This window comes from Entelurus aequoreus, linkage group LG24, assembly GCF_033978785.1.
Source record: "Entelurus aequoreus isolate RoL-2023_Sb linkage group LG24, RoL_Eaeq_v1.1, whole genome shotgun sequence".
Taxonomy (NCBI): Eukaryota; Metazoa; Chordata; class Actinopteri; order Syngnathiformes; family Syngnathidae; genus Entelurus; species Entelurus aequoreus.
The window spans coordinates 487,454-498,953 of NC_084754.1; the positions used below are offsets into that span (position 1 = coordinate 487,454).

Here is an 11,500-nt window from a genome sequence, read left to right on the forward strand (position 1 = left end):
ATGAGACACCCAGAATGTACATGAAAATAAAGAATATTACAATATGAACTATGAAGGATAAAACACTGAATATTGACAACATATGAACATCACACCACCTCTCCATCCACATATTTTACAATCAACGCAACAAAAATGCAACAAACAGTGAAATATGAACGCGAAGGGTCAAAAAAGCCCCACCTACAATCTGATATATGTGATATATCACTAAGCTTTAGAACTTTGTTGTAAAAATCTCCTTCCGCGTCTGTCCCTGACACCCACATTACAGCCTCTGGAAACACTCTGTGGAAACACTCCCCACCCACACTGCTTGGTGCCTCGTCTGAGCTGCTGTCACTTACATTACCATAGTAACTAATTACATGACCATAGTAACTAATGAGATGACCATAGTAACTAATTAGATGACCATAGTAACTAATTAGATGACCAATTAGATGACCATAGTAACTAATTAGATGACCATAGTAACTAATTAGATGACCATAGTAACTAGTATATCATGCAAAAGCGCAGATTGCAAGCATGTAAAGACTTAGTATAGTTGAAGACTTACGCTCATTATAAAACATGAGTGCACATCATAATGGCAGCTACACTTTACATCTTAAAGATCTAAAAAAAAATGATTTGGGAATGTCCGCCGGGCCAGATTGAAAAGCTTAACGGGCCGCATGTGGCCCCCGGGCCTTCATTTGCCCAGGTCTGCTCTAGGAACTATGGATATATGGCTGCAAGTCTGATGCTGATGCAAAAACGCTTACCTGAGCATAAAAGGGTGACATATTCGACAAGATGAAATATTGGGGATAACTGACAATGACGTCATAGCATCACCAAGAAGCCATTACTAAGCATCCAAATGCTCATAAATCTTTTCTTGCACTGCTCAAAACCTCAAAGGGCTCAGTTGCAGTCTGTCTGAAGCGTTCAGGCGCAAAAACCTGACAAACGCCATTCCGCCCATTTTGAGCTGTGAGTACCACTAAATAGTTTACACCAGTGGTTCTCAAACGTTTTTTTTTCAGAAAGTACCACCTCAGGAACAAACTTGGCTCTCCAATACCACCTTTATGACCAACATACAAATACAGTAACGTAGTAGCTAGGGATGATGTTTGATAAGAAATTCTCGAGTTTGAGCCCATTATCGAATCCTCTTATCGAACCGATTCCTTATCCATTCTCTTGTGGAATCCAGATAGGTTGTTATATATGGAAAAAAACACAATATTTGGTTTAACAAAAGCTCACTTTTATTTTATAAGAAAAAAATAAAATAAAATCAATAAATAAATATTGACTTTTACCCCCCTAAAAAAATATAAAAAAAAAATATTGACTGTTGTTACCCAAAGTATGTTAAGTGGGATTTTTCAGAAAAACAAATATATACAGTAACACAAAAACAACCTGTTTCTGTGATCACTATAGGTGTATATATAATAATATAGTGTTAAATAAAATCAGTCCCTTGGGCACAAAACTGAAAATAATACAGCTCTCCAAAAAGTGCACTTCTGCTGCTATTGGAACATACTAACTACACACACAGGCAGACAGCTAACAAACAATCCAAGACGTCTAATAAAGTTCCAAAGCAGATTAATCCATTTAGGCTCTTTATTGTTGTTGATCTTGCTTTGTCTTTTCCTATTTTTACTTTTGTCTTGCACTGGACAGTTATTTATTTATTTTTTAAACTGAAATACACACAATGACAAATGTATAAGCTATGTGATTCAATTAACATACTGAAATTTAATACACAATATGTAAATATTAGCTTCACACAAATATACAGTACTATCATCAAACAAATACTTCTGAGTGTTGAAACTATTTCAATGGTGGAAATACACGACTGGCAGCCATTTTAAGTCCTCAAAACATCCATTGAAACAGCGCACAAAAATCGTTTTTCAATAAACATCTTAGTATCAAATTTAACCACTTTCCACCTTATTGAGTTACACTAGCGTTCAAAAGTTTGGGGTCACATGTAAATGTCCTTATTTTTGAAGGAAAAGCACTGTACTTTTCAATGAAGATAACTTTAAACTAGTCTTAACTTGAAAGAAATACACTCTATACATTGCTAATGTGCTAAATGACTATTCTAGCTGCAAATGTCTGCTTTTTGGTGCAATATCTACATAGGTGTATAGAGGCCCATTTCCAGCAACTATCACTCCAGTGTTCTAATGGTACAATGTGTTTGCTCATTGGCTCAGAAGGCTAATTGATGATTAGAAAACCCTTGTGCAATCATGTTCACACATCTGAAAACACTTTAGCTCGTTACGGAAGCTACAAAGCTGACCTTCCTTTGAGCAGATTGAGTTTCTGGAGCATCACATTTGTGGGGTCAATTAAACGCTCAAAATGGCCAGAAAAAGAGAACTTTCATCTGAAACTCGACAGTCTATTCTCGTTCTTAGAAATGAAGGCTATTCCACTAAATTGTTTGGGTGACCCCAAACTTTTGAACGGTAGTGTACATAAACAAGTTAAACAGTTTACTTACAGACCTATCTTTTCCAAGGCTTGTAAGAGCTAACACAACTTATCTACTTCTCAATTGTCTCATGAACTGAACTGACGATGCCAACCCGGAGGTGCCCAAACTAATGACGTGTAGTATTTTCATATCGCCACCTGGTGTCAGTAAGAGTCTACAATCAAATGGGCATAACATAGCCGTCCCACAGGGCATTTCCTGTGGGAAGGGATTCGTTCCCAGGGATTCGAATAAAGAACCAACTATTTTTCTTTACTATAGTGGCCTCGATAACAGGAACCGGTTCTCAAAAAGGGATTGGAGTCCATGGAATTGGTTCTTTTTTATAGAACAACCGGGAGAACCGGTTTCGAACATCATCCCTAGTAGTAGGCCTAAGTATTCATCAAAAACAAGGCAGAGGTTTCATTTAATAAGTATATTTCATATTTTTGGCCATTGTAACAATACACACAGTTTGAACACTAACACTGTGTTTGAATTTAGGAAAATAAAACACTGTACTTTAATGAAGTGACACTTTGGCATACCTCTAGTTGGAGCCCATATTCGCTCGCTTTGTGTTTGTTTTGCTGTGATTGTAACTAAATTAAGGCATCAATGATGAGTAACTTAAATGAAAGGTGCCCTCGCCTAATGGCCGCAAAAAGAGAAACACTATCCTGATCAATTTGATTGGTCGGTGAGCAAGAAAGGTCGACAGTGTGGTTGGAAAAATGCCGTCGGTTGCCTGTGTACATCAAGTACAGGATATGTTTGTAGCTACTACTCTCTTCAGGGACGAACTGCATTGTCTGTTTGCTCTGCTGTTGTTGTCTTGTGATGCAGCTGTCATGGTAATGATGTGATAATGCAGTGCTCAATGAAGCCCCACATCCCCTGTTCAGGGATCACCCCAATGAAGCGCTCAATGAAGCCCCACATCCCCTGTTCAGGGATCACCCCAATGAAGCGCTCAATGAAGCCCCAGATCTCCTGTTCAGGGATCACCCCAATGCAGCGCTCAATGAAGCCCCACATCCCCTGTTCAGGGATCACCCCAATGAAGCGGTCAATGAAGCCCCACATCCCCTGTTCAGGGATCACCCCAATGAAGCGCTCAATGAAGCCCCACATCTCCTGTTCAGGGATCACCCCAATGAAGCGCTCAATGAAGCCCCACATCCCCTGTTCAGGGATCACCCCAATGAAGCGCTCAATGAAGCCCCACATCCCCTGTTCAGGGATCACCCCAATGAAGCGCTCAATGAAGCCCCACATCCCCTGTTCAGGGATCACCCCAATGAAGCGCTCAATGAAGCCCCATATGACTCATTTGTAGGGCGAGGCTGGCACCATATATGACTAGTCTTTGTTTTTGTTTTTTACAAAGAAACATAGTTTAAAGTTACCTGTTTTTGCTGCAAAAATGTGCACACAATTATCAAAGTTCCATTCTCCAATTGCAACCCACATCAGCAAGATGGCTGTTTTATGAAAATCCGCACAAAAACATGGATTTACTCCAAACAAGGAAAATGGAGATGTGTGTTTTTTGCGTGAACTCTTCATAAACTGTACGGAAGGGGTGGCCATTACGTCGATGGCGAGCTACCGGTCGATGGCGGAGGGTGTGTCAGTCAATCGCCAGCCAGGCATTAACAAAATAGACCTAAAAATTAGCGATCATCAATCTTCACCAAGACGTCACTTTTGTCACTTGATTACCTCTCGAGGAACCCTGAAGAAAGGTGTATCCTTTTTACGATTTGAACGGTTGGTACAGCCGAAAACAGTGCAGTCATAGGGCATTTTACTTGGCGCCCAGAACCCATGGAGAACAGTGCAGTCATAGGGCATTTTACTTGGCGCCCAGAACCCATGGAGAACAGTGCAGTCATAGGGCCTTTTACTTGGCGCCCAGAACCCATGGAGAACAGTGCAGTCATAGGGCCTTTTACTTGGCGTCCAGAACCCATGGAGAACAGTGCAGTCATAGGGCCTTTTACTTGGCGCCCAGAACCCATGGAGAACAGTGCAGTCATAGGGCCTTTTACTTGGCGCCCAGAACCCATGGAGAACAGTGCAGTCATAGGGCCTTTTACTTGGCGTCCAGAACCCATGGAGAACAGTGCAGTCATAGGGCCTTTTACTTGGCGTCCAGAACCCATGGAGAACAGTGCAGTCATAGGGCCTTTTACTTGGCGCCCAGAACCCATGGAGTACAGTGCAGTCATAGGGCCTTTTACTTGGCGTCCAGAACCCATGGAGAACAGTGCAGTCATAGGGCCTTTTACTTGGCGCCCAGAACCCATGGAGAACAGTGCAGTCATAGGGCCTTTTACTTGGCGCCCAGAACCCATGGAGAACAGTGCAGTCATAGGGCCTTTTACTTGGCGTCCAGAACCCATGGAGAACAGTGCAGTCATAGGGCCTTTTACTTGGCGCCCAGAACCCATGGAGAAAAGTGCAGTCATAGGGCCTTTTACTTGGCGCCCAGAACCCATGGAGAACAGTGCAGTTATAGGGCCTTTTACTTGGCGCCCAGAACCCATGGAGAACAGTGCAGTCATAGGGCCTTTTACTTGGCGCCCAGAACCCATGGAGAACAGTACAGTCATAGGGCCTTTTACTTGGTGCCCAGAACCCATGGAGAACAGTGCAGTCATAGGGCCTTTTACTTGGCGCCCAGAACCCATGGAGAACAGACGCTGGCTGGACCAGCACGTGTATTCAGTGATGTGACGTCATATAATGCAACCCACAAATTGCGGCATATGAATTTTAAATGTTCCTTCAATGCCACGGCAGGCTGACATTGACGATGCGTCTGATTGATTATACATACAGTGGTGGTCAAAAGTGTACATCCACTTGTGAAGAACATCATGTCATGGCTGTCTTGACTTTACAATCATTTCTACAACTCTTATTTTGTTGTGATGTAGTGATTGGAGCACATACTTGTTGCTCACAAGAAACATTCATGAAGTTTGGTTCTTTTGTGAATTTATTATGGCTCTACTGAAAATGTGAGGGTCAAAAGTATACATACAGCAATGTTAATATTTGCTTACATGTCCCTTGGCAAGTTGACCTGCAATAAGGCGCTTTTGGTAGCCATCCACAAGCTTCTGCTTGACCACTTGACCACTCCTCTTGACAAAATTGGTGCAGTTCAGCTAAATTTGTTGGTTTTCTGACATGGACTTGTTTCTTCAGCATTGTCCACACGTTTAAGTCAGGACTTTGGGAAGACCATTCTTAAACCTTCATTCTAGCTTGATTTAGCCATTCCTTTACCACTTTTGATGTGTGTTTGGGGTCATTGTCCTGTTGGAACACCCAACTGCGCCCAAGACCCAACCTCCGGGCTGATGATTTGAGCTTGTCCTGAACAATTTGGAGGTAATCCTCCTTTTTCATTATCCCATTTACTCTCTGTAAGGCGCCAGTTCCATTGGCAGCAAAACAGGCCCAGAGCATAATACTACCACCACCATGCTTGACAGTAGGGATGGTGTTCCTAGGTCTAGAGGCCTCACCTTTTTTCCTCCAAACATATTGCTGGGTATTGTGGACCAACAGCTAAATTTTTGTTTCATTCGACCACAGAACTTTCCTCCAGAAGGATAATGAATAAAGCAAAATACGTCCTGGGCCAAAAATGACTTCATATTCTCTACTGCTCGCTAGTGTTACCATATCTGAGTTATTGTGTAGAAATATGGGGAAATAACTACAAATGTGTGCTACATTCGCTAACCGTGTTACAAAAAAGATCAGTTAGAATAATACATAATGTTGAATATAGAGAACATACAAACCCTTTATTTATTAAGTCAAAAATATTAAAGTTCTGTGATTTGGTGAAATTGCAAACAGCTAAAATGATGCACAAAGCAAACTATAACCTGCTACCAAAGAATGTACAACATTTCTTCTCAACTAAAGAGGACAAATATAATCCTTAGAGGAAAACATTATTTAAAACATTTATATGCACGTACAACACTTAGAACTTTTAGCATGTCAGTATGTGGAATTAAATGATGGAATGGATTAAGTAAAGAAGTTAAAAATTGTACTGACATGATCCAGTTTAAGAGGTTGTTTAAATTAATAGTACTTACAAAGTACAAAGAAGAAGAATTATGAGAAATACTTCCAACCTTATTGAAAATAAGATATTCTTTATCTCAGTATGTTAATAATGACTGAATTAATTAATTACATATTACAAAACTGTTGTATATACTAATTCATAGATGTTATTTTATTATAAAAAGGTCAGTAAATGATTCTATATCATTGTAAACGCTCTGAAGTGGAAAAGGGGTAGGATTAAACAAGCTTTGTTTCTTCCTACTCCTTTTCAGGCATGATCAGTGCACATCATTAATGTTAATTAAGCAATATCACATGAGAGGGAATGCTGTTTTTTAATTTGAGCACTGCTGTGATTCGGTTAAAGATAATCATAACATAACATTCTCATATAATATGTTCATTTGCTTTCTTTAAGTAAAAAAAAAGGTCAAAGACAAAGCTATTCGATTTCTTGTGAGTATATACACTTCACTGCCGATGTGGGGGGGGGGGCACCTAATATCTTGCCTAGGGCGCCAGATTGGTTAGGGCCGGGCCTGAGCAGAAGCTTGCCAGAAGCTTGTGGATGGCTACCAAAAGTGCCTTATTGCAGGTCAACTTGCCAAGGGACATGTAAGCAAATATTAACATTGCTGTATGTATACTTTTGACCCTCACATTTTCAGTAGAACCATAATAAATTCACAAAAGAACCAAACTTCATGAATGTTTTTTGTGAGCAACAAGTATGTGCTCCAATCACTACATCACAACAAAATAAGACTTGTAGAAATGATTGGAAACTCAAGACAGCCATGACATGATGTTCTTACCCTGAGATGGGTAGGTTGGAGTTGAAATCCCAGCCGAGTCATACCAAAGACTATAAAAATGGGACCCATTACCTCCCTGCTTGGCACTCAGCATCAAAGGGTTGGAGTTGGGGGTTAAATCACCAAAAATGATTCCCGGGCGCGGTGCCGCTGCTGCCCACTGCTCCCCAAGGGGATGGGACAAATGCAGAGGACAAATTTCACCACATCTAGTGTGTGTGTGACAATCATTGGTACTTTAATTAATTTAATTTAATTAAAGTGTATGTCCACTTTTGACCACGACTGTACCTGGGGTGTGGAATGGAAACAGCCACTTACTTTGTATGATGATAATGATGAAGATGACTGAATAGTCAATATGCCAAAATGATGGAAAAGACTCCAATGGGCGTAGAAGAGCGTAACCCGGCCGCCATTACCCAGCTGAATGCGCTTACCATAATGAAAACTCACAACCAATCAGTGGAGTGCTAAAGTGGTCAATCATATTCACACACCCAACATAGGGGATTGACTCCTACAGTCTGCCTTGTTTACCATAACAATGCAATCCAATTCCAAAAGCAGCAACACTCACAAGTGCAATAAACACAACAATTGAGAGGAGACACAAACACCACACACAACAATTGAGAGGAGACACAAACACCACACACAACAATTGAGAGGAGACACAAACACCACACACACAACAATTGAGAGGAGACACAAACACCACACACAACAATTGAGAGGAGACACAAACACCACACACAACAATTGAGAGGAGACACAAACACCACACACAACAATTGAGAGGAGACACAAACACCACACACAACAATTGAGAGGAGACACAAACACCACACACAACAATTGAGAGGAGACACAAACACCACACACAACAATTGAGAGGAGACACAAACACCACACACAACAATTGAGAGGAGACACAAACACCACACACAACAATTGAGAGGAGACACAAACACCACACACAACAATTGAGAGGAGACACAAACACCACACACATCAATTGAGAGGAGACACAAACACCACACACAACAATTGAGAGGAGACACAAACACCACACACAACAATTGAGAGGAGACACAAACACCACACACAACAATTGAGAGGAGACACAAACACCACACACAACAATTGAGAGGAGACACAAACACCACACACAACAATTGAGAGGAGACACAAACACCACACACAACAATTGAGAGGAGACACAAACACCACACACAACAATTGAGAGGAGACACAAACACCACACACAACAATTGAGAGGAGACACAAACACCACACACAACAATTGAGAGGACACACAAACACCACACACAACAATTGAGAGGAGACACAAACACCACACAAAAGTAGTGAAACAAAAATGAATATTATCAACAACAGTATCAATATTAGTTACAATTTCAACATAGCAGTGATTAAAAATCCCTCATTGACATTATCATTAGACATTTATAAAAAAGAACAATAGTGTGACAGTGGCTTACACTTGCATCACATCTCATAAGCTTGACAACACACTGTGTCCAATATTTTCACAAAGATAAAATAAGTCATATTTTTGCTTCATTTAATAGTTAAAACAAATGTACATTATTGCAATCAGTTGATAAAACATTGTCCTTTACAATTATAAAAGCTTTTTACTCTGCTTGCATGTCAGCAGACTGGAGTAGATCTGCTGAAATCTATGTATTCCATCAATAGAGTAGATCTGCTGAAATCTATGTATTCCATGAATAGAGTAGATCTGCTGAAATCTATGTATTCCATGAATTGAGTAGATCTGCTGAAATCTATGTATTCCATGAATAGAGTAGATCCTGCTGAAATCTATGTATTCCATGAATACAGTAGATCCTGCTGAAATCTATGTATTCCATGAATAGAGTAGATCCTGCTGAAATCTATGTATTCCATGAATAGAGTAGATCTGCTGAAATCTATGTATTCCATGAATAGAGTAGATCCTGCTGAAATCTATGTATTCCATGAATAGAGTAGATCCTGCTGACATCTATGTATTCCATGAATAGAGTAGATCCTGCTGAAATCTATGTATTCCATGAATAGAGTAGATCTGCTGAAATCTATGTATTCCATGAATAGAGTAGATCTGCTGAAATCTATGTATTCCATGAATAGAGTAGATCTGCTGAAATCTATGTATTCCATGAATTGAGTAGATCTGCTGAAATCTATGTATTCCATGAATAGAGTAGATCCTGCTGAAATCTATGTATTCCATGAATAGAGTAGATCCTGCTGAAATCTATGTATTCCATGAATAGAGTAGATCCTGCTGAAATCTATGTATTCCATGAATAGAGTAGATCTGCTGAAATCTATGTATTCCATGAATAGAGTAGATCCTGCTGAAATCTATGTATTCCATGAATAGAGTAGATCCTGCTGACATCTATGTATTCCATGAATAGAGTAGATCTGCTGAAATCTATGTATTCCATGAATAGAGTAGATCTGCTGAAATCTATGTATTCCATGAATAGAGTAGATCTGCTGAAATCTATGTATTCCATGAATAGAGTAGATCCTGCTGAAATCTATGTATTCCATGAATAGAGTAGATCTGCTGAAATCTATGTATTCCATGAATAGAGTAGATCCTGCTGAAATCTATGTATTCCATGAATAGAGTAGATCTGCTGAAATCTATGTATTCCATGAATAGAGTAGATCTGCTGAAATCTATGTATTCCATGAATAGAGTAGATCCTGCTGAAATCTATGTATTCCATGAATAGAGTAGATCTGCTGAAATCTATGTATTCCATGAATAGAGTAGATCTGCTGAAATCTATGTATTCCATGAATAGAGAATCCTTTTCAATCAGGATAATATCGTTTTTGAATCAAAAATGGCGTTGAATGGAAAAAAAAGGATATTGAATGGAATGTTGGGCCACCCAAAGATTGGCAGCCCTGACAGTTATCATGATTTATGGATGCCTTTTGACATATCAGGGCCATTGAATGATGACTTGACATGAAACTATTACATATGGCTCCTTTAAATGAAGTTTGCAGCGTTATCCACGTTGCTAATGTTGCCTGGCGTGGTGTCTCCAACAGTACCTTCCACATACGAATCTGAGAGGTCTCCACGGTGACGCCGAGCACAGTGCCTGTCTGCTACTCCGACTCATCCCGCGTGTCCTCGCCAGCGTCGTCCCCCCAGCTGTCCTCGCCTCTGCCACGTCTGCCCAGATAAGAGCGCAAAACAGCGGCTGGACGTAAAGTTCTCAGGATGCTGGATGTCTTGACGGATGAACCCACGTGACCACCACCAATGAAAGGGCTCGGCCTGGGTTGGTCTGTTCGACGCGGAGGAAGCGGAACGTGACTGGCAAGTGGATTTGGGCTTCACGGCACATCCGATAATGCATAAAAAGTAATCTACCTATATTGCACATGTCATAGCCCCACTTCCCAGATACTCACTATCTAATGAATGACTGTTTAGCATTAGCGTTGAGGGCGTAAATGCACTATTTGTACTTGCATGGTAAACCTCTGGCTCTTTGGCAGCGTATTGCTTATTTGATGTTATGGTTATGCTCGTGGAACTGTAACATAACGACAATCATACTTTAATTTCCTCCAGCTAAGTGAAGGGCTAGCTTCCATATTCTGCCTTGGCCATTATTACCATGAGGTGTTTGTGGCAGCCCTCTTTTGAATAGACATTTTTTCAAGTTTGCATTATTTGGAATAAATGTCCTCTCTGTGTGTTGTGACTGCTTTACTTCTGTGTCCGCGGTAACGTTCCTAATCGGCGCTCCTCGATCTGTCCGCGCCGTGACGAAGGAGTGTGGACAATAAAGATGAGCCTGCGCAACATATGGTGATTTCAACAGCAGCTGCCTCAGCGTTCCACGTGCATGATTACGCCGCCGCACTTGGTGTTGTTTTTGTGTACAGACTTGCATGGAGCACGTTGGCTCCGCGCAGTCTCAGATATACGAGTCTTCTACGGGAGAATTGCTGCAGGCGCAAAATAAAAGCTGACCTGGATAATTGGTGCTGAGTGTGG

At 40.7% G+C, this 11,500-nt stretch overlaps 1 protein-coding gene across 5 annotated transcripts in view; it reads left to right on the forward strand.

Moving 5' to 3' along the window:
- Nucleotides 1-11,333, forward strand: part of cib2 (calcium and integrin binding family member 2) — a 28,265-nt gene extending 16,932 nt beyond the window's left edge. For 3 of the 5 annotated variants that reach the window (XM_062035357.1, XM_062035356.1, XM_062035358.1), the window contains exon 7: nt 10,540-11,330. In XM_062035357.1, coding sequence (XP_061891341.1) covers nt 10,540-10,561 — 22 coding nt within the window. In that variant the 3' untranslated portion in view covers nt 10,562-11,330. Of the gene's footprint in view, nt 1-10,539 lie in introns of all 5 variants that reach the window. The other 2 variants (XM_062035359.1, XM_062035360.1) reach the window with 2 other exon arrangements.
- The last annotated feature ends 167 nt before the right edge of the window (nt 11,334-11,500 follow it).